The sequence below is a fragment of the Megalobrama amblycephala genome, linkage group LG15 (genome assembly GCF_018812025.1).
Source record: "Megalobrama amblycephala isolate DHTTF-2021 linkage group LG15, ASM1881202v1, whole genome shotgun sequence".
Lineage (NCBI taxonomy): Eukaryota > Metazoa > Chordata > Actinopteri > Cypriniformes > Xenocyprididae > Megalobrama > Megalobrama amblycephala.
Genome location: NC_063058.1, coordinates 34,873,720 through 34,898,119, shown reverse-complemented (window position 1 = coordinate 34,898,119; position 24,400 = coordinate 34,873,720). Strand labels below are relative to the sequence as shown.

Sequence of the window (24,400 nt, the reverse complement as noted above, 5' to 3'; positions counted from 1 at the left end):
TTCTGTTATGTTAATAGTTTTGGGGTTACCATCGTGGTGAAGTGTAGAACATGTGCTTGGGTTGAGGACCTGCTAACAACAATTAAAGTTGTTTTAATAATAAAAACAACTGTTTTGGGCATGCCATAAAGGGAATATACCCATCTTCTGGCTAACGCCTAACAAAAAGAGACTTTGCAGAGTGAAGATTTTGTAAAAGTTGTGAAAATGGTTCTTGAATGTGTCCAATGTGTCTTGAATGCTAAAATTAAGTTAACTTTATGTGCAAATTTTATTTCAACAAACAGAAAAATTAAGTAGTTTGTACAAAGACTAGTCTTGTTAGATCTACGTAATAAAATTATGCAAAAGAATTCATTATATTTTTTAAGTAAATCAAGCATATCATTTTTATCAGTGCAGCGTAACAGTTTAATGATCTACAGCAATATAGCGCGAGCTTTGGTGAGAACTAAACAAATATTTAATTACTACAGTAGTAATTTCTCGATAGAAATGATATCAAAATTGAAATATGTTGATCAAAATCGTACATTTATACACAAACTGAGCAGCAAACGCAACTTTCGGACGCCTTCTTTATTTTTCTAGCTCAACTGTCACAGAATGGAAAGCACAGGATTGTGGGATATCAAAGGCAGCTAAGGATACATCTATGCTTCCTTAAAAAATCAATCAGATTGGATGGATGCATATTGTGGCTCCCCATTCACTGCCATTCATTTTTGGGTGAACTATCCCTTTAATATGAATCATATTTTAAAACAAAAATGTATAGACAAAAGCTAAACCATATGAATGAGATTAATAATACGGATCTGCTTTGAATGGCATTAGAAAAATTAAATACAAAAAAAAAAAAAAAAAAAAAAAAAACACAAATTAACCCCACATGATGTAATATGAAAATTGTAAATTTACCCCTTGCACAATTTATTATTTAATTCAATTTATGAGTAATCATAACTGAGATCATGTTAAAGCAAATTGGAATGGATGAAATTAATTATACAAATACTGTTTATCCATTGAAGGACAAAGGGAAAATTCGACAAAATAAAAATATTCACTTGCATGTATGATTTAATAACTGTAAAATAAAGAGCTACAATATATGAATCATACAGGAAATGCTCAGAATGCTCTTTTAACTTTATAAATCATATTTTTAGAAACTAATTTACATTAAGAGGCTGACTTAAATATATTCTCATTTGAAGTCAGCCACTTAATGTAAATGAGTAAACTGAATGATAGTGAATGTTAATGTAGTAAATATGATATGACACTTTAACCGATGACAGTATATTCCTGTGGATCATGTGACGCTGGACTGAACTACATCACTGGCGGCTCAGGCTGCTGCATCAGAGCCAAATATTCCAGAGACTGAGTCCTGGATATTTCTTTACCTTCATCATCATCGTCATCTTCAAAGGTACGTGTTTCTGTGAGAGATGACGTGAAACAAACCAGAAGTTCACTGATTATTTGCCTTTAATTGTGTGAAGGATCAATAATTAAAGGTATTTTACACTCATCATTATAAAGTTTCAGTTTATATTGAATGAAACACAAAACTAATGAAGAAATAAATGTCAAAAAAGGCCTGATGTGTGTAAAAGCTGTAAACATGGAATAATAAACATGTTCATAACACAAAACTGACAGAGAAAACAAGCATTTGTGGAGTTTTGACTCAGAAGAGATACTGACCTTCTGTCACTTTAGCAGGAGAAGAATGAAACTCGATTTTCTCTGTATAGGTGCCTGAAATGAAAAGGTCAGTTAGTTTAAGACTATGAAGAAATGCTTTAATTAATGTCAAATATGTGTAATTCATACTTCCGCGGCGTACTGCTCTAATCTCATCCTCGTGTTTAATCCCGTAGGAACCAAGTGTGCGTTTCTTCTTCAGTGTGTTGAAATGGTAGACAAGTATAGTGTTGTCATCTGTGAGAGGAACAGCAGACATTAAGACGTGCCTTCAGCATTATGTGATTTATGTGCAAACATTAATCTCAGTCTTCTCAGCTGATAATATCACAGGTTGTTCTTCTTCACATGACAGAATCAGACTGACTCACGTTGGTCTTCAGGAATGAGTTTTCTCTTCAGCTCCTCCACTGTGGTGTTCCTCAATTCCTCCTCTGAGCTCGACACACACACTCTCATTCTCTCGCGTTTGTTTATCTCATCTGTAAAGTAGATCTGAAAACTCATTTTCACTGTTCTCGAACCTGTACCAAGTTACTAATGTCAGATTAACTGAACTGAAGGAAGTGAGACTGTGGTTAGTTTCACTTTCACCGTCTAAACACATGAGTTATCCTCAGTCTCCACCCGCTATTTCAGCTCCTTCCCCTTTTCACTCTTCCAAAACCCCTCGCAGTCTACTGCTATCATTAGTAACTTTCCCATTGTCCATCATTTTGACGTAAAAATCTTTATTAGCCTATATGTCTAGTTTTATTTGATATATTTTCGTGTTCAAGTTCATGTAAGTTGTTTGGCATTAATAAAGACCAAAAAAAAAAAAAACAGACTGATATTTTTAATTAAACAGTTAAATAATTTATGTTTGTTAGCCTGATTTATGAGTGTTACATTGTCTCAACAGAGTGAAAATAGTAAGCTTTATATATATAATCTTTTTTTTTTTTTTTTTTTTTTTTTTACATATTATAGCCTATATAAAATGCCAGTACAGTTGGAGTGTGTCCTGCAGGGGGCGGCAGTGATTCGCTGATTCTCATTAATCACTTTCTGCTGAAGAAGAACATCATCATAATAATAATCATCATCATCATCAGGTGCTAAAATTAGATTAATGAAGATGAATTGATCAATATTAAACGACTCTATTATTAACCTGACATTCATATAGTGTTTATGAACTGTGTAAAGATAACAACAGAGAAGCGTGATTTAATTATATCTCTGCTCGTGTCAGTAATCAGCTAATTATATGTCATAATTGGCGAATAACACAATTAGTAGCACTTTATTACATTAGTTAACAAACTTTTAATGTGTTAAATTCACCATAGTATCTGTTTTAACACAGTAAAATAGTGGAATCTCAATATCATCAGCTAAAATTAACTAAAGTAAAATGAAGAAGCTTCTCACACAATCTGAAGATCTAATAATCTATAACAGTGATAAACTGCTGTTACTAAAGTCAACTTTCATACTGATAGTTGATCATCAAGATGTGACTGTTAGAATTAAAATGTAATAAAACCATATTTTTCTTCTCTGTTTCAGATTCACAGAATCAGATCATCAGTGAGTATCTGAATATGAACATCAGCAGAACGAACAGATGATTGTGTTTCAGTGACGCACAGGAAGTGATGTAATTGTGTTTCAGTGACGTACAGGAAGTGATGTAGTTGTGATTGTGTTTCAGTGACGTACAGGGAGCTCAGCATCAGACAGATCTACGAGAGATACATAAGATCGGCCGTAAGACAAACACACACTCTTCTTCTTCTTCTACACTCATTTTACAGCAATTAAAGGCACAGTATGTAAGATTATTGGATTAAAATATCTAAAAACCACAAGAACAATGATATACATTTTGTTGACTTGTGTACTTACATTATCCCAAATGTTTCCAACAATGTTTAAAGGGACACTCCACTTATTTTTGAAAATAGGCTCATTTTCCGTCTCTCCTAGAGTTAAACAGTTGAGTTTTACCGTTTTCGAATCCATTCAGCCGATCTCCGGGTCTGGCGGTGCCACTTTTAGCATAGCTTAGCATAGTTCATTGAATCTGATTAGACCGTTAGCATCTCGCTCAAAAATGACCAAAGAGTTTCAATATTTTTCCTATTTAAAACTCGACTCTTCTGTAGTTACATCGTGTACTAAGACTGACAGAAAATGAAAAGTTGCTGGCGTAATAATAATGCGTAATATCATTGCTCCTGCTACACCAATGGTACGGCAGCAAAGCTCCTTGATTATTACGCCGGAATGACAGTATAGTTCCTAGCCATATCGACCTAGAAAATCACAACTTTTCATTTTCCGTCGGTCATAGTACACGATGCAACTACAGAAGAGTCGAGTTTAAAATAGGAAAAATATTGAAACTCTTTGGTCATTTTTGAGCGAGATGCTAACGGTCTAATCAGATTCAATGAACTATGCTAAGCTATGCTAAAAGTGGTACCGCCAGACTCGGAGATCGGCTGAATGGATTCGAAAACGGTAAAACTCAACTGTTCAACTGTTGGAAAATGAGCCTATTTTCAAAAAAAAGTGGAGTGTTCCTTTAAATCCAGAGAAATGTTACCCAGTGTAACGGCCGTGTCGTTGCTTTCGTAGAAACCATAGCTTTAATATATAATGTGTTTTATTAGACGGGTGAGCTGCTGTTTGGATACATTCATCAACAGAAAATGAATCATTGTTACTTAGGTGATCAAATATAAGTAACAAAGTTGAAATTCAGGGAAAAGCAGGCGAATGTTAAACGTAGCTTTAATCTTAAAATAAAAAAGCGTATAAACATAATAACAGCAGAGTAAAATGTCCTTCAAACCACAGTAACGTTAATAAATCATTCGCTCATCCCTGAACATGACTGCTTTGGTCATCACGCTACGCCTTTGTTATAGTTTTGAATTAGCGCCCTCTAGTGGTGAAACTTACACACTGTGCCTTTAATGCTTCAGTGCTGTGATGCTCAGAGATCAGTGTTCATCATCATCAGGGGCCGTACCGGAGAGTGAGAGTCGTGGACAAACGTCCCGCCACTCCGTATTACGGAGGAGATGGAGGATTCATCCGCGGCAGCGAGAGATCGCAGGAGCACAGAGACACGCTGCTGTACCACAGAGTGAGACGGCATCAGAAAATACACTTAGTTCAAAGAGAAACAAGATTATTTTTCTGAGCCCACAAACTCACTTTTCATTAATATTAAATATCTTCAGTCATTGTTCTTCTCCAGTAAATGTATCTTGATTTAATAATGTTTAAATGCTGGAAAACAAGTCAGAAACACTGAGGAAGGTTGAGTCTGACTGTAGTGTCTCTCCAGCAGGAGGCGCTGTATTTCTGTAACACGCTGCGTGAGGATCGTCCGGCCGGACCACAGCCGCATCTCAGGTGAGACACTGATGAACATGTGATCTGCAACACTTTAACATTCAATCTGACCCAGAATATCCATTAACAATCAATATCAATTCAGTTTAAAGTGCATGATTGTGTTTATAAACAGTTATTATAAAAAATAAATATTGTCAAGAAAAAGAAGCATACAATATATATTTTAATATTTAATATATAGTTAAATTAAATAATTATATTTCATATATATATAATTCCTATCCATCCGTATCCCCCATGATTGATTCACTCTCCCAGAGTCATCTACCGGTGAATCACTGAGTCATTCAGAATGATTCATTTGTGAATCAGATGTTGTTAAACACAGTTAATAAATCTTTAACAAACCTTTTATACAAAATATACAAAATCTAATTCAGATTATTAAAGGGTTAGTTCACCTCAGAAATTAAAAATAATGTCATTAATTACTCACCCTCATGTCGTTCCACACCCGTAAGACCTTCGTTCATCTTCACAACACAAATTAAGATATTTTTGATGAAATCCAAATGGCTCAGTGAGGCCTGCATAGCCAGCAATGACATTTCCTCTCTCAAGATCCATTAATGTACTAAAAACATATTTAAATCAGTTCATGTGAGTACAGTGGCTCAATATTAATATTATAAAGCCACGAGAATATTTTTGGTGCGCCAAAAAAACGAAATAGCGACTTATTTAGTGATGGCCGATTTCAAAACACTGCTTCAGGAAGCTTCGGAGCGTTATATCTATATCTAATATAGTTCAATCTATCTATATTCGTATGACAGCTTCCAGTGATGATACAGTATTTCTGCTGTTTTAACTTGAAAACACATTACTAACGCCATTAAATACTCAAAGAATGCTGAAATGTGACACAGAGAGGTGATTTTTCTCTTCTGCATCGTGACGTTCAACTGAAACCAGAAACTAATGTGGGCGGAGACTTGGTTCTGGGCATCGGATGCTGATTGGACGTTGATATGTGGGGGCGTGGCATGTGAGAACAGAGGCGGGGCTGAATGTGAGCTCGCAGTGGAGTGTAATAAAGGGGCGGAGTCTAAGCGCAGTAAACTATTGGAGAATCCTGCATATGTAAATCCTGAAAGATCCAGATTCGACAGTGACTAATGCTTTAAGATGAAGATCAGGTGTAGTGAAGAGCTGGACTGATTAAGATAATGAAGTCTTATGTGTGAGTTTACTGTGGTAAATGCTCAGTGCAGCGGTGTGTGTGTTCGTCAGATGTTAACGGATCCAGACCACACACACACACACACACACACACACACACACTTAGATCCGGATCTCCCAGCGGAGCGGACCGGCACAGAGAGCTGCTCTGTCAGCGAACACAGCCCAACAACTGCGCTCTATTCACTGAGCGAATCACTGAGTCATTCAGAATGATTCACTTGTGAACTCTTAATATAGCCTGAAACGCCTCTCTCTGCCTGTAAGCGTGACCTCAGATGATGAATGGCCGATAATGAGCCAAACGGCGTCCGGTCAGGAATGGGCTGCCAGTGTTGTTTGACCCTTCAAAGGCTCCTCTGGTTATAATGGTTATTTCAAAGCATGTTAATTATGATTTGTGCTCTGCTGACTCATTGTGGTAATGACAGGTCTGCTCAGTTACGCAGCGGTGCGGCGCGGTCACGGCTGCACTGGTGTTTGTGTGTGTTTAGCTGATAGAAAGAAGCGTCTGCTGATGGTTTAGTGACCTCACCCTCCACAGACAAACACTGCGGCCTTTACACGGACGTTTGATTGTTGCCTGGAAGAAGAAACCAGCAGAGAAATGAGTGAATCACACGAAAACACGCTTCAGGCACAGTTAGGGAAAAAGGGAATTAAATGAGAAATTCTATCTGGTATACAGAAAATAGAGCCTATGACACTTTATATTATATTATATTATATTATATTATTTATGACAATTAAACATTTTCTCATAGTATTATTTTTTTAAATATATTTTTGATGTCAAATATATTTTTAATTTTAAATATGTTTTATTTTTATTTTATTTCTGTATTTTATTCTTATTGGTTTTTTTTTAATAATTTTTACATTATTTTTTTTTATACATTAATTAGAGTTTGGAGTATAAATATTATTATGTATTTATCATATTATATTATTTATGACAATTAAACATTTTCTCATATTCTTATTTTTTTTAAATATATTTTTAATGTTAAATATATTTTTAATTATATATATATATATATATATATATATATATATATATATATATATATATATATATATATATAATTAAAAATATATTTAACATTAAAAATATAATGTATATATTATTATATATATTATTATTATTTGTTTATATTTATATTTCTGTATTTTATTCTTATTGTTTTTTTTATATTTTTTACATTAGTTTTTTTACATTCATTAGAATTTGGAATATATATTATATTATATTATATTATATTATATTTATGACAATTAAACATTTTCTCATATTATTATTTTTTTTTAAATATATTTTTGATATCAAATATATTTTTAATTTTAAATATTTTTTATTTTTATTTAGAATTTTTATTATTTGTTTATATTTATATTTCTGTATTTTATTCTTATTGTTTTTTTTATAATTTTTACATTAGATTTTTTTTTTACATTAATTAGAGTTAAAATATTTATATTTATATAAATATAAATATTTATTATATATTTATCGTATTATATTATTTATGACAATTAAACATTTTTGATATATTCTTATTTTTTTAAATATATTTTTAATGTATATATATATATATATATATATATATATATATATATATATATATATATATATATATATATATATATATATATATTATTTGTTTATATTTATATTTCTGTATTTTATTCTTATTTCTTTTTTTATATTTTTTTACATTAGTTTTTTTACATTAATTAGAATTTGGAATATAAATATATTATATTATATTATATTTATGACAATTAAACATTTTCTCATATTATTTTTTAAATATATTTTTAATGTTAATTTTATTTAACATTATATTTATAATTCTGTATTTTATTCTTATTGTTTTTTATAATTTTTACATTAATTCGAATTTGGAATATAAAAATGTATTATATTATATTATATTATATTATATTATATTGATAATTATGACAATTAAACATTTTCTCATATTCTTATTTTTTATATATATTTTTAATTTTAAATATTTTTTATTTTTATTTGTTTATATTTATATTTCTGTATTTTATTCTTTTATTCTTTTTTTAAATTGTTTTTACATTAGTTTTTTACATTAATTAGAATTTAGAATATAAATATTATTATATATTTATCACATTTGTTTTTTTAGTCTCAATGATTCACATTAGGTTTTATTACTGTAATCACCATTTCTGACTGTATTATTAATTAATTGTAGTAAAAACTTAGTAAAATACTAGAAAATAACAATTAAATTGTATTTATTTTATTTATATTTATTTTATTTGTTTATTTTATTATTTAAATTGTATTAAAATTCTTACATTATTTACATTAAATTAATTAGAATTTAGTAGATAAATGTTTAAGCCTTTATTTTCTCCAGTGTGTCATCATCGTGTGTTTTTGTGTGAATATGAACTGAACGTGTTCCTGACAGGTTTCATGAGCTGGTTTTAGTGACGCAGTGTTTGTGCGTCTGGTGTTCAGAGGTGTGTGTGTGTGTGTGTGAGTGTGTGTGTCGGTCTGGACTCCCTGCGGCCCGCGGACCCGAGCAGTTGTCCGTCCTGCTGTGTGTGAAGAGCCCGGATGTTTACTTTACTTTACTGTGTGTGTGTGTGTGTGTGTGTGTGTGTGTGACTCCTGCAGCTCTGACTTTGTATTGATATCCTGTTTGAAGTCGCCTGTTTCATACACACACATCTTCCTTGTATTTTGAGGTGAAGTATGGCGTGTTTTGACATGTTTTCAGACATTATGTCACAGATGACGCTCTGTACCGTGTGTTTCTGCAGTGGCGTCTTGTGCGTGTCTGAAGGTGACCGTCTCAGAAAGGTCATTCAGTCCGTCCTCTCTGCTCTGTGTTTGGGTCTGAGTTCAGCGGCGGGTCGCGTACGGTCCGGTGTTACGGCGGGTCGTATACGGCTGATAACCAGCTGCCGAATCAAAGCCGTAAACACTGGAACAATGAGCGGGACGCGAGGAAAACAGAGTCTGAACAGCTGCGTCTGCAGAGACGACCTGCAGCACATGACAGAAGATAACAGAGATCACCGAGAGACGTACGGTTACTCACTCATCAGGAGGTGTACTGTAGTGCCAGACGAGATTCACATCAAAGCTACCAATGAAACATTAATATACAGTATATGGACTGAATCACATTCATCAGACCTTATTTAATAAAGGATTGCATTTATATTAATGTGTTTAGATGCTTTTATTCAAAGGGACGCACCATAGAGGAACTGATCACCAACATATCCTTGATTCGGATTATATGCCAACAAATGATCTAGAAAGTGCTTCTCCACTCCTCTGTCCTGAACAGGGAAAAATAACACTAAATATTAATAATAAGATATAATATATGATAATATATAACTATATAATAATGTGTAGTTAAATAGGATCAACTTCTGAAATTGAGGAGAAAACGCATCTGGCTGCTGAACAGGGTTGTGAAATTTGAAATTAAATATAAAAGAAATATTAGATGAGAAGCTTAAACTAAAGGAAAATTAGAAATGTTGCCTTGGAAATAAACTGAAATAAGTTGAAGCGCTAAAATTAATAACTGAAAAAAATAAAAAATAAATTAAACCTAAATAGTAATATTTAAAAAGAACAAAAAACTATAAAACTGACAAAAGCACATAACAAAAATTAAACTAAAATTAAAAGGAAAAAATATAAAAAATAAAACCTAATTCAAAATATAAATAAAAACTATAATAATATATAAATACATTTAAAATTTAAAAATGAAAATAAACACCTAATTCAAAATATAAATAAAAACTATATTAGTATATAAATAAAATAAAATTAAAATAAAAACTGAAAATATAAAAAACCTAACTCATAAATAAAAACTATAATAAATAACATTTAAAATTAAAAACTGAAAATAAAAATAAAATCTAATGCAAAATATAAATAAAAACAATAATGGTATATAAATATAATAAAATAAAATAAAAACAGAAAATATAAAAAAAAGCCTAATTCAAAATATAAATAAAAACATAATAGTATATAATATAATAAAATAAAAATAAAAACAGAAAATATAAAAATAAAGCCTAATTCAAAATATAAATAAAAACAATAATAGTATATAAATATAATAAAATAAAAATAAAAACTGAAAATATAAAAATAAAACCTAATTCAAAATATAAATAAAAACTATAATGGTATATAAATAAAATTAAAATGAATTATGAAAATTTGAAAAATAATACCTAATTTAAAATAATTATATAAAAATATAATAGTATATAAATAAAATACAATTAAAATGAACAAACGCAAAAATGTATGTATATTATATTATATATATATATATATATATATATATATATACACACACATATAAATATAATAAAATTAAAATGAATTCTGAAAATATAAAAATAAAAACTTATTTAAAATATAAATAAAATACATTTAAAATGAACAAACATAAAACCCAAAACTCTAACATTACAGAACTAATTCTATAATAACAGCAGTCGGACCCTCTGATTGGATAATCGGGTGACATCACGCCACATCTGTGTCCCATCCAACACGTCTGCCCCGTCCCGTCTGCTCTCGTTCCCTCCACACAGGCCGGGGGTCAGAGGTCAGCGGGCCGGAGCCCCACAGACTCCACAGAGAACTTAAAAGCCTCGACTGAACTCCTAAAACAAACAGTCGAATTAGACGTGGAGGTTTTCTCTGCTTCGGCCCTACTTAACCTTCATCAGCGGCAGACGCAGAGGTCGCTCCCCGACACCTCTGGCTTTATGAAGCTTCGCCGTTTATTAAACAGTTTCTGCTCAGAGCGGCTCAGGAGGCTCAGCAGCGCTCTATTAATGATTCGTCAATATTATCACCAGTCCAAACTCTGCTAATGAACCGCACTGAAACACCTTTCATTTTTAACACTTATAACGTTTCCTGCAACAAACCATGATCGTTTTCCTCTCTGACACGTATAATTAAACAGACGCTTGTGCTGCTGTTCCTTTAAGACTTCTGTGTGTAGAGAAATGAGTTTATAAATATATAAATACAAATATATAAAAACAAATGCATAAATATTTGATTTATTTAGGAAAATCTACATTAGACCGTATGAGAATATAATCACTGCATTTTATTTTTGTATTATTATTATTTTATTTACATTATATTTCTTTAATATTATTTTTATTTTTTATGCTTTTAGTATGTAACCCTTGTGATCTGAAATCTAGACTATTTAATATAATATACTATGTAAATTTATTTTTTATTATTTTGTTTAATGTTATTATTAATGATTTTTATTTATATATTATTTTATTTAATATTATTTATTATAATTTTTATGATTTTATTCAATATTGTTTTATTTATTATCTTTTTTATATATATTTTTATGCTTTTAGTACATAAGTGTGATCTGAGTATGATTGCCTCATACTTTTGTTGCATCTTATTTTTTATTATTATTATTATTATTATTTTATATAATTGTATTATTAATTATGTTATTTAGATATTTTTATTACTAATATTATTATTTAATTGTTTTTTAATTTTATATTATTTTATTTTATATTATTTATTATTATTTGTATTATTTTATTCAATATTATTTTTATTTATTATTTTTTTTATTTTTTTTTTGCTTTTAGTATATAACCACTGATCTGAGAGTATGATTGCCTCATACTTATTTTTGTATTATTATTATTATTATTATTATTATTATTTTACTGTATATATTTTTATTATTATTTTATATTATTTTTATACTATTATTATTTTACATAATTTGTATTATTGTTTTATTTTACATTTTTTTATTATTATTTTTATATGATATTCTTTATTATTATTATTATTGATTTATTATTATTATTATTTATTATTATTTTATATTATATTAATTTTATTATTTATTGTTATTATGTAATGCTTTTAGGATGTAAGCGCTGTGATCTTTTAATTTGCATACCCTTATATTACTTTAATTATTAGGGACATTTGTCTTTGACGCTCCTTCCCTTCAGTTAAATCCGCAGCACTGTTGTTTTTGTGGCCTCACGTGTGTTTAAGTGTTTGAAAGCTGAATAAAGCTAAATAAAATAAAATGCATTTAATCATAAAAAGTAAATGACCTGTTAATATCTCTCTGACTCTTACCATTCAGCTTCAGAAATGAGCTTTTTAAAAACATAAACAAGATTTTCCTGTCAGTTTTTAAACAGTTTGTGTGTCATTTGTGGTTGTTCAGGAGTGGCGGTGCAGTGACCTCTCAGCCTGGGGTCAGAGGTCAGAGGTTACCCCGTCCCAAGCCTGCAGTGAAGGGAGGAGAGGACGCTCTGCTGCAGGCCATCATGAGTCTGGAACGAGAGTGAGCGGCGCGTCACGTAAAGATCAGACTAATGCTTGACATGAACTCTCTGAGTAAAGACTGTTGTTCTGTGATCAGGGTTGATGGAGACTCCGTCAGAAGCAGACGCGTCCCGTCCAGCTCCAGATCCGCCCGTGTGATCAAACAACCCCAAAACACCAGCGCCGCGTCGCCCCCGTCTGCTCGCCCAGACATCTGCACTGAACCAGGTCACTTCTCTGCTCTTACTCTGCCTGATACCAGATGCTTTCAAGCTTTCAAGCTTCAGTTTAAGGTTATTATCATTAACTAGAACTACAACCACTAAAAACAACTTAGTTTTGTTATTTGGGGAAAAGAATTATCAGAAATAAAATAAAACGATAGTTTAGTTCAACTAATTGCCAAGGATAAAAATGAACCAAAACTAAAAATGAAATGAAAACTATATAGACATCATTAGAATTAAAATGAAATAACAACTATGAATGTAACTGAAAATATGATTTATGAAAAAAAGTTATAAAAAAAAATTACATAAAAACACACAATAAAACTTAATTAATTAATTAAACTTTAACTAAAAATAAAACAGTAAATATAAAAAAAAATCTAAATTATATTATAATATAATTATATCAATGAAACCAAAACAATACTGTTTCATTTTTTCAATTCCAGTTTAATTAAAAACTGAAAAATCTTAAAAATAAATCAATAAATAAAACTGGGAAAAGAAACCCTAAAAATTTAAAATCTTTGGACAAATATATGATTTATCCAAAGATATGATTTATGATAACAGTAAATTAATAAAACGTCAACTAAAATTAAAATGAAAATAAATATTATAGTATATTAATGAAACTAAAATAAATATTTCAGTTTAATTAAAGCAAACAAACAAACAGTTTACTCAGTGTTCGGTTTAATAAAACTCATATTTATATGCATACTATGATTATACTAAACTATAAATTATTTGCGCATCGAATCATTCAGATCACTCCTGATGAAACTAAAGCTCTGTTTGTGTTTTCTTGATCCTGAACAGTCAGTTTCCTGCTTCACTTCTTTGTGCTGTGGCTTTATTCCCATGTTTCCTGTGTCTTTACGGCTGGAAACCTCTCTCCAGACCAGCGTACGGACGGCACCGGCGCTCCGATCCAGCTGCTGATGGCTTTTCCACACAGCCTTCTCGTAAACACTCCGAATCCGTGACTTTGGTTTGAATCGTGTGGCGTTACGCTCATCTCCGTCGCGGTGGAGAAACTCGGAGAGGAATCTTCGGCCTGTGGAACGGATCCGATGAGGTTTCACCAGTCCGGTCATGAGAAACTCGAGGAGCCGTGTCCAATCGGACGCTTCCAGTGCAGCCGGGTCTGATGAAGACTGAATCCATTAGGAGTTTGTTTCCATCAACTTCCACTAGTTAGTTAATTAATTAGGAACAACCATCACCCAAATAGAGTCGCGCTTCAGAATGACATAAACATTATATGATGCTTATCAGAACTTAAAAGCATCTGGACACATTTATGAATATTCTGGGTCGTTTTCATCCAGGCAGCTTTAGTACTTCAGGTTAGTTGGTTTAATTGGACGTCCTGTTTAAGGGTCTTTTTTTAGCCTGTGAACTTTAAAGTCAACATTTATTTGGTGTTAAGAGGGTCGGCTCACAACAGGCCCGTGTTCCCATCATCACTCATATGGGCGGAATGTGTCGCCTCACTTTTACAGACACAATAAAAACTGGAGCAAACAGAAGCCGTTTCTTCTGCTCCGAGCGCGACGCTAATGAACGGACACATAGAAGCAGGAACGTCCGCCGCCGTCGGGATAAAGCAAAACTTCATGAAGACTGGAGTAATGATGCTGACAATTCAGCTTTGATTACAGAAATAAATTATATTTTAAAATATATTCAAATAGAAAACCATAATTTTAAATTGTAATAATATTTCACAATATTATTGTTTTTTCTGTATTTATTATGAGAATAAGAGACTTCATTTAAAAACATTAAAAAAGGTAATGTTTCCAAACTTTTGACTGGTAGTGTATATATCAAAAAAATGCCTAAAAATACAAGATTTCAGAGTATAGCTACACAAGTTACCTGTGCATACAAATTAAATATATATATAATAATTAGAATAATTAGTTTATTATTGCAACAGAAAATAAACAAAATGTTTATATTGAAAACTAAAATCAAACATTTTCTAACTGCCGTCTATTCAATTACATTAAAACAAATGAAAAACAGAAATAAACATCATTCTTTTTGGTTGCAACTGGAAACTCCTGGAATGGGATTGAACTTTCTTTCACCGTCATGTTTGTTGTTTGTGGACGAATCGGTGCCTGTAGAGAGGAACATCTCAAACCCGCAGCGGCGCGACGGGAACGCAAACATAAACACGCTTCTCCGACGTTATGCTCCTTCAGCAGAGCGTTTCCGAGATGATGTTTGACAATTCAATTATACAAGGATTGTTTTGGATGGATTCTTTTCCATTCTGCTCAGTTTGATATTTAAAGATTTGGATTTTTAAGAGCAGTTTCTTCTCCTGACGTTCTTCATTGTCTCTCTGTGACTGCAGAGAAACACAGGCCATCCGGTGACCTCTCTGGAGGATCGAAAGAAGGTTCTCCACCCTCCTCTGCATCAGCCAGCAAGGTATCGATTCCTTCTGTTCAAACACACTGAGCCACAACAATGCCATGTTATCACTTCAACTTCCATGTGTCCTAATCTGACGCCATGAGATTCCAGCAACGGGCAGTTTGTCTGTCAACACCTGTCGTGACAGGATTAAGAGACCTAACAAAAACAGTCTAAAATCACAGCCAATCAGAAGAGAGTGTGGGCGGAGTCTCTGCAAGCACTCTGCACTTCTAACCAAATTAATCAAAAATCACATCCAATCAGAAGAATGTGTGGGCGGAGTCTCTCTGCAAGCGCACTGCACTCGCAACCGAATCAATCCAAATCACAGCCAACCAGAGGAGGGTGTGGGCGGAGTCTCTGCAAGCGCTCTGCACTTCTAACCAAATTAATCAAAAATCACATCCAATCAGAAGAGCATGTGGGTGGAGTCTCTGCAATCGCTCTGCACTTCTAACCAAATTAATCAAAAATCACATCCAATCAGAAGAGTGTGTGGGCGGAGTCTCTCTGCAAGCGCACTGCACTCGCAACCAAATCAACAAAATCACAGCCAATCAGAAGAGGGTGTGGGCGGAGTCTCTGCAAGCGCACTGCACTCGCAACCAAATCAATCAAAATCACAGCCAATCAGAAGAGCGTGTGGGCGGAGTCTCTGCAAGCGCACTGCACTCACAACCAAATCAATCAAAATCACAGCCAATCAGAAGAGCGTGTGGGCGGAGTCTCTGCAAGCGCACTGCACTCGCAACCAAATCAATCAAAATCACAGCCAATCAGAAGAGCGTGTGGGCGGAGTCTCTGCAAGCACACTGCACTCGCAACCAAATCAATCAAAATCACAGCCAATCAGAAGAGTGTACTCGCAACCAAATCAACCAAAATCACAGCCAATCAGAAGAGCGTGTGGGTGGAGTCTCTGCAAGCGCACTGCACTCGCAACCAAATCAATCAAAATCACAGCCAGCCAATCAGAAGAGCGTGTGGGCGGAGTCTCTGCAAGCGCACTGCACTCACAACCAAATCAATCAAAATCAAGCCAATCAGAAAGCGTGTGGGCGGAGTCTCTGCAAGCGCACTGCACTCGCAACCAAAATCACAGCCAATCAGAAGAGCGTGTGGGCGGAGTCTCTGCACACTGCACTCGCAACCAAATCAATCAAAATCACAGCCAATCAGAAGAGCGTGTGGGCGGAGTCTCTGCCAATCAGAAGAAGCGCACTGCACTCGCAACCAAATCAATCAAAATCACAGCCAATCAGAAGAGCGTGTGGGCAGAGTCTCTGCAAGCAACCAAATCAATCAAAATCACGCACTGCACTCGCAACCAAATCAACCAAAATCAACCAGAAAATGCAAGCGCACTGCACTCACAACCAAATCAATCAAAATCACAGCCAATCAGAAGAGCGTGTGGGCGGAGTCTCTGCAAGCGCACTGCACTCAACAACCAAATCAATCAAAATCACAGCCAATCAGAAGAGCGTGTGGGCGGAGTCTCTGCAAGCGCACTGCACTCGCAACCAAATCAATCAAAATCACAGCCAATCAGAAGAGCGTGTGGGCGGAGTCTCTGCAAGCGCACTGCACTCGCAACCAAATCAACCAAAATCACAGCCAATCAGAAGAGCGTGTGGGCGGAGTCTCTGCAAGCGCACTGCACTCGCAACCAAATCAATCAAAATCACAGCCAATCAGAAGAGCGTGTGGGCGGAGTCTCTGCAAGCGCACTGCACTCCCAACCAAATCAATCAAAATCACAGCCAATCAGAAGAGCGTGTGGGCGGAGTCTCTGCAAGCGCACTGCACTCGCAACCAAATCAATCAAAATCACAGCCAATCAGAAGAGCGTGTGGGCGGGTCTCTGCGGAGCACTCACAACCAAATCTCTCACAGCCAATCAGAAGAGCGTGTGGGCGGAGTCTCTGCGCACTGCACTCGCAACCAAATCAATCAAAATCACAGCCAATCAGAAGAGTGTACTCGCAACCAAATCAACCAAAATCACAGCCAATCAGAAGAGCGTGTGGGCGGAGTCTCTGCAAGCGCACTGCACTCGCAACGAAATCAATCAAAATCACAGCCAATCAGAAGAGTGTGTGGGCGGAGTCTCTGCAAGCTCACTGCACTCGCAACCAAATCAACCAAAATCACAGCCAATCAGAAGAGGGTGTGGGCGGAGTCTCTGCAAGCGCACTGCACTCGCAACCAAATCAATCAAAATCACAGCCAATCAGAAGAGTGTGTGGGCGGAGTCTCTGCAAGAGCACTGCACTCGCAACCAAATCAACCAAAATCACAGCCAATCAGAAGAGCGTGTGGGTGGAGTCTCTCTGCAAGCGCACTGCACTCGCAACCAAATCAACCAAAATCACAGCCAATCAGAAGAGCGTGTGGGCGGAGTCTCTGCAAGCACACTGCACTCGCAACCAAATCAATCAAAATCACAGCCAATCAGAAGAGTGTACTCGCAACCAAATCAACCAAAATCACAGCCAATCAGAAGAGCGTGTGGGCGGAGTCTCTGCAAGCGCACTGCACTCGCAACCAAATCAATCAAAATCACAGCCAATCAGAAGAGTGTGTGGGCGGAGTCTCTGCAAGCTCACTGCACTCGCAACCAAATCAACCAAAATCACAGCCAATCAGAAGAGCGTGTGGGCGGAGTCTCTGCAAGCGCACTGCACTCGCAACCAAATCAATCAAAATCACAGCCAATCAGAAGAGTGTGTGGGCGGAGTCTCTGCAAGAGCACTGCACTCGCAACCAAATCAACCAAAATCACAGCCAATCAGAAGAGTGTGTGGGCGGAGTCTCTGTAAGCGCACTGCACTCGCAACCAAATCAATCCAAAATCACAGCCAATCAGAAGAGCATGTGGGCGGAGTTTCTAAGCGCACTGCACTCGTAACCAAATCAATCCAAAATCACAGCCAATCAGAAGAGCATGTGGGCGGAGTCTCTCTGCAGCCTTAATGGATAAGCACAATCAGATTCATACATATTACACTTAACATTTTAACATTATTAAAATACATACTGAATGACTGAAACAATCTTTGCCATAGAATACATTTGTTTGTTCACAGTTTGAATGTTCTTGTACTTTAATTTATTTTCAAGATCTGAGGTGAATTTTCCATTGGCGCTTTCAGTACAGATATAAAAGGTCATACAAAATGATATTCAAACTGTGGCTTTACGCAACTCAAGAACCCTAACAGAGAAAAACTGATTCTTGAAATGCTCAGAAATCAATAATTGCTTAAATAGAGGGAATCTGGAACACCCGTTCGACACTAGGTGGCGCTACAATAAGGCAAATTGCATTTTGGATCATAACTTTGGAACCCTAAGGGCTATAAACATAATTTGTTGAATCCTTGGGTCAAGTCCAACAAAATGTATATCTCTAATTTTGCAAATTTTTCCGCCATTTTGAATTTTCCCAAAATCCTACTTTTCCGAACTCCTCCTAGGCTGTTGGTCCGATCTTCACCAAAATTGGCACACAGCAGCCAATGATGGTGCTGGAAAAAAGTTATCAAAAGAATTTTGATTAGTCAAAGCGTTGCAAAGTTATATGTTAATTAATTGGTCATTTTAATGAGTTGAGTTCCAAGCTTAACGAAATGAGTTCCAAGCTTAACGAAACTTGACACACACAGAATGATATTTGTGCTGGAAAACAAGACAAAAACACTGAGGAAGAACAAAACAGTTACAATACTGAGCGTTTATCTCGCACAATGAAATCAATCTCCTCTGTTGCAGATATTTTTTTCCGACCAGGATAAGATTCCCGGTTTGGGTGGAGAACCGGAGGAACCAACTCTGGAAGAACATTGTACTCAGGCCATCATAAACAAAGCTCAGGAGATCGAGAAGGTGCGTTTTATATGATTTACTCAACATGTGAGCTGGGAATGATTTTGCCCAGACTTCATCCATCACTCCAATCGCCCTCAACGAAACACATCCACCCGGACCTATTAGACCCTCAGTGATAAAATGCCTCCTAATATTCCCTAATGTGTCCCAGCCCTCAAATAATTGCCCCCCGTTCTGTGATTGCAACAGACCTCGGCTTGTTTCGAGTGTGTGTTTGAGCTCGACGCTTCACTTGCTGCCAGAGTTGTGTGTTTTATTTGTAATGTGTTACAGTCCATTGCGTTCCCACTGTGTTGTACAGTTTGGCCTCTGTTTGTGTGGTCCTCGGTTATCTTCACATCACGTCTTTCTCTCTCTCCGATTGGGGGTTGAAACATCGCAAATGCTGCCACACCAAACAAAGCACACCGGGGTCAAACCTTTCCTCCCTTTAACAAACCTTCCCAGCATTCACTGGTAAATATCACCACTATAAATACAGATCCTCTCGGGGCGGAGAACTTCCTCTGCACGTCGTGAACATGAGCTTTTGTTTTCTTTTTTATGTCATTGTTTTATTATAATCTTTGTGGCTTTACATTGTGGTTTGTAACGCCACGAGAAATTATTGTAATTTTAGCTGAGTGTTTATTATCACTGGTGTTTTTGGACTTATTTGAAGACACAGAATGACGTCGTTTGGATGAAAATACAATCAGTGTCACACATTTGAGGAGAGAGAGAGCTGTGGAAACATGATGCAAACTAGTACAGATGACAAAGTGAAACACACAAAACATGACTGCAGAAACATCAGTGTCACGTACATGTGCCAAGAGCTCTGACAGCAGACGAGCTTCAGACGCTCACACACACACACACGTCAAACGTGATGATGTTGCCACACATGATTACAAGGGCGTGTTTGCCAGCGAGACAGAAAGCTTTAAGCTCCTGAGAACTGAGCAGGATTCAGCTTTTTGAATGCGGTATGGTGCCAGAACATCGAAACTCGCCCAGATTTTCGTTCGGATCTGGGAAGTGTAATAACTCTTCAGACATCGCCACAGGCTCCGAGAACAAATGTCCTCTAATTGAGTCTGAAGTTGTAACTGGCAGATGGGTGGAAACCTGCTCATTACGTCCTTCTGGGATGCTTGTGGGAATCTCCAGCGTTTAACCAAGTTGAGACAAGTAACTATAAGTTCCCTTGGGTTAGCGGAGAGATGTTTGCTTAGATAACTAAATTGTTTAAGAGGACCTGTGATGCTTTTTCCATGTTCAGCTTTCTTTAGTGTTGCTGTTTGAGCATGAAAAAGTTCCTCCAGCGGGAGTTCTTCTCTATATCAGTGTCAGTGTTTCTGAAACGCCTCCATCTTGAGTTTTCTTCACAATATTCCTCATTTAAATAATTCATACACAGAATAAAGGGGCGGGGCCTGGTTGAGTTAGTTAGTAGTGTGTTGAATCTGGTGGTTATGGTAAGGGGCGGGATATTTACCAAATGACCAATCACAACACACTTTTCCACTCGACCAATCAGAGCACATTGTGCTTTTCAGAAGGAGGGGCTTCATAGAGACAGGAACTAAACAGAGCGTTACTGACAGACTGGGAAGAGAGGAGCTGAACAATGGAGAATATGAGGAAAATAATCAACATTCAAGCATGAAAACCTGCTCTAGTAGAGCCCAGAAACAACATCAAGACTGTGAAAGCTCATAATAGGGCCTCCTTTATTTAGTTGAAGATATCCTTTCAAAAAAAGAAAAGACAAAAGGTATTTCTTATATTATTCCAATGAAAAACATTTTTTTATAATATTTCGATATAAATATTAACTTGCTCCTGATGTCATCAACCACCTTCATATAGAAACTATTAAAACTTTTAATCTAATTAATTACACAATGCTGGGATTCATTAATCCAATGAATTGCAAATTAATCACACATCAGATTTGGCTGAGAAATTACCCCCCAAAAGATATAAGTCATTATTGTGTTAAATGAGAATAAAATATCACAAAAAGTAGATTTAGAAAGAAATATTATATTTGATTCAACATAGAATTTATTACACTTAAATCTTTAGGCTACAATGGCCATGAGGGTGAATATATGGCAGAATTTTAATTTTAATTTTTGGTGAACAAATTTTATTAATATGGAGCATGTTTTTTTTCATGAAATAATACTCTAAATAACAAACTAAAACTGCCTGTAGGTGATGGTAATTCAGGAATAAAGTATCTCTCTTTATGAAGGGGCCATTCATAAATCCTGATTGATTAGTTCAGAAACCCTGCTGTGTTGCTAAAGTGTAACCTAACATATTACTTTTCAATGTTTACATTTCATAAATATGAAAATATTACTCTTCATTGCAAGTTATTTTCTGTGAGCGAATGACTTCTAATTTATAGGTAAATAACTAGAACAATAACAAAAGTGCAGTAAACGGTAAAACTATTTGCTTGTGTTTATGATTTTGAGAGTAAATTATAATATTATGACAACAAAAAGCAAGATCAAGCAGCATAACGGACTGTTCAAGCCATGAACATTCGCTCTTACGTTAAAAATAAGGTGGACAGTTTAAGATAATTCAACTTGGATGTTCTCAAACCCTGAATATCTTTGGTTGTGTCATGTTTTCTCTTTCTCAGGCAGTTTTGTTCTTCTTGGCTCACCTTTTGATTGAGCCCAGAACCCCTCCAATCTCTGTGCTGTTTTTAAACTGGACCTGACCGACTAAACGCTGTCGATAAGAGGAAACAGACCTCGTCCCCTGTTGAACTCACTTCAGTAATCTGTCGGGTCTGAGAGCGCTTCTGCTTTTCCTCTCGCGTTCAGATTAACCAGCGAGACGCCGGTCAGGAGTCAAAGACAGCGTCCTCACAGAGCCACAACCTAAACTTTGAATAAATGGGCATTTCCGGTCCAGTCGCTCTGATTAGACTTGACCTTTGAACCTAAACCTCTATCTTAGATGAGTTTGTGTACCAGAGCAGGTTTATGTTTATCCTCCTCATTTCCTTTTCTCTTCTGGAGATGGAAAGGTTTATTTCTATCTATAGTTTTGTGTTCACAGATTCTCTCTCTCTCTCTCTCTCTCTCTCTCTCTAGGAATTATCATTAAAAATTACCATTGAATTTCCAGCAAAAATAATCACATTGTCCAGCCCTTCCTCTAATGCTTCCAAATAAATGAAAATTTTCTCCGGTTTATATTCTTTCTCTGAGGGAATATCAAATATAATTCAGTCGCTTGAGCTCAGACCTCAGAAGAGCTCCAGGGTGATTGTGTGGAATAATTCCTCTCCAGACCCAAAAGCTCTTGATTATAAAGCTGTTTCTGAGATGAGGCTCAAATCTGCAGATGCTTTATGATGTTGGTCAAAGAAAAAAATGAGAGACTTATGGAGGATTAACCCATCGGACCTTGTAATTTTATGCTTTTCTCATGATCTCTTACAATGAAGCGCTCTTACTTTTTTACTTTTATACATTCAATATAAGTTCAGCTCCCTTCATTTTCTCTCTTTTATTTGATATTTTTAGCTGTAAAGTGTCTAAATTGCTCTTTTAGTGCGATGTTCTTCCTCAGTATTTCTGGATAAACATTCTTAATTGGCCACCGTTTGACAAAACGTAAAATACTTATGAATTGCTGTGAGATTGTGTTGTAGTTTACTCATATAAACAGGGTTTAATAGATGCCTGTGGGTAAGTTGAAGTTGAAATATGGGAATATTCACATATTTAAATCAAGAGATGAGTCGAAATTATCTTCTGTGGTAATGGACGTAATGCTGTTGATAGAGCTTAACTTATATTGAACCAAAACGTTCCTTTAAAACCTGACAGGAAGCATTAATCTGCATTTATGCGCATGAACTCCAGACCTTCCCTACAGCATGGATCAAATAAAAGCCAATCGCACCTCATCCGCTGGTCTTGGGACGTCACACTTGGGACATTTGCAGGGCATAATAAACCTTTTAAGCTTGTCTTTAAACTCGAGGAGAATTTGTTGGCCTTTAAAGTCTGGTGTGAAATAACTTAGCAGTTCTAACTAGCTTCAACACTTTTCCTGCCTTTAGGTCTCCATGCAAACAGAGTGCCACACACCTGTTGCTGGACATTTTCCCATAGTCTCTGGCCTCAAATGCACGGCTGTTAAGTTTACAGCCAAATGACTTATTCGCCTGAGGTCAAAGTGTCGTTTAGTACACAGGAAAACTGGTTTGTCAAGCTATTTAAAAGCAATGCTCAGGTTAGAAAAACCAGAGAGACATGACTTCACTTGCCAACAAATTTGTTTGTCCGGTTATCATTTTCACACGATAGATCAGCAAAATGAGTCATGCACAGAACACGCAACCAATGAATTTGACCATATTTAAATCTATTCCAAAGAATCCTACAGATTTTAACCCATAATCAGCTTAGAAAATATGAGGTCTGCCGATTCTGTGCAGGTCTATCATAGAAATGTTTCCTGACTAATACGTAATAAACTGGTTTATCTTTTTAAAATACCTCACATTGTGTTAATGAGTCCAACAGCTGTTCGTCTTTTCCAGTTGTACAAACAGGACTGTGAGACTTTGGGAATGGTGGTGAAGATGCTTGTATCCAAAGATCCAACTCTCGAACAGAAGCTCCTGACAGCGCTAAAAAAGAACCTGGTTGATATCAGGGGGAAATGCTTGGAAAACCTCAGCCAATTCATCTCCGAGGTGAATGCATTGCTCAAACCAGACAAACCCAACCACAATCCATAACCTGACCATGAAGTGCTTGTTTGGTTTTTGCCAACCTAGTTGTCATGTTATTCAGGACAGCTACATGTCCTAAACGCATTTGTTAAGTTTTAATTAACAGTTCATGTTCACCTTATATTTTCTAACTATAGTAAATGTTTTATTTTATTGTACTACTCATACTTTTTTGGCAGTTTAGCTATACTTCTCACGTTTTCATCTCCATTTAAAATGTTGTGTGATGATACAGTTTTGAAAAGAATGCCAAAGAAAGCAACATGTTTGTCATTAAACTGTTATTTCCTCAGTGTTTGGTGTTAACAGTGTTGTTTAGCTTACCTTTGTCACAGTATACATAGGCTCAGTGCGTACATAGCAAACATATCTGTTAGG

The 24,400-nt window shown here is 35.4% G+C and overlaps 2 protein-coding genes across 2 annotated transcripts; one reads left to right on the top strand and one right to left on the bottom strand.

The window, feature by feature from the left end:
* Window positions 1-564: 564 nt before the first annotated feature.
* On the bottom strand, window positions 565-2,358 carry LOC125246967. The gene is made up of 4 exons (XM_048158130.1): window positions 2,088-2,358; window positions 1,846-1,953; window positions 1,717-1,770; window positions 565-1,448 (listed from the first exon to the last, which is right to left on the bottom strand). Exons 1-4 carry the CDS (start codon window positions 2,221-2,223, stop codon window positions 1,339-1,341), a joined length of 408 nt encoding a protein of 135 aa, XP_048014087.1. The 5' UTR covers window positions 2,224-2,358; the 3' UTR covers window positions 565-1,338.
* A 914-nt stretch (window positions 2,359-3,272) lies between these two features.
* LOC125246966 (periphilin-1) lies at window positions 3,273-24,317 on the top strand. Its single transcript, XM_048158129.1, has 9 exons — window positions 3,273-3,291; window positions 3,416-3,471; window positions 4,733-4,858; window positions 5,066-5,130; window positions 12,600-12,719; window positions 12,798-12,928; window positions 15,305-15,381; window positions 19,144-19,257; window positions 23,828-24,317. Coding segments are annotated over exons 1-9 (891 nt in total). The 5' UTR covers window positions 3,273-3,290; the 3' UTR covers window positions 24,029-24,317.
* The last annotated feature ends 83 nt before the right edge of the window (window positions 24,318-24,400 follow it).

Bases quoted from the DNA above. Each gene is read 5' to 3' on its own strand.
- LOC125246967 (XM_048158130.1), bottom strand. From the start codon at position 2,223: ATGAGTTTTCAGATCTACTTTACAGATGAGATAAACAAACGCGAGAGA. The intron at 1,954-2,087 runs GTGAGTCAGTCT...TTCCTCTCACAG, and splicing joins ACTCATTCCTGAAGACCAAC to ATGACAACACTATACTTGTC. The intron at 1,449-1,716 runs GTCAGTATCTCT...CATCTCTCACAG, and splicing joins TCCTGCTAAAGTGACAGAAG to AAACACGTACCTTTGAAGAT.
- LOC125246966 (XM_048158129.1), top strand. The intron at 3,472-4,732 runs GTAAGACAAACA...CATCATCATCAG, and splicing joins AGAGATACATAAGATCGGCC to GGGCCGTACCGGAGAGTGAG. The intron at 12,929-15,304 runs GTCACTTCTCTG...CTGTGACTGCAG, and splicing joins AGACATCTGCACTGAACCAG to AGAAACACAGGCCATCCGGT.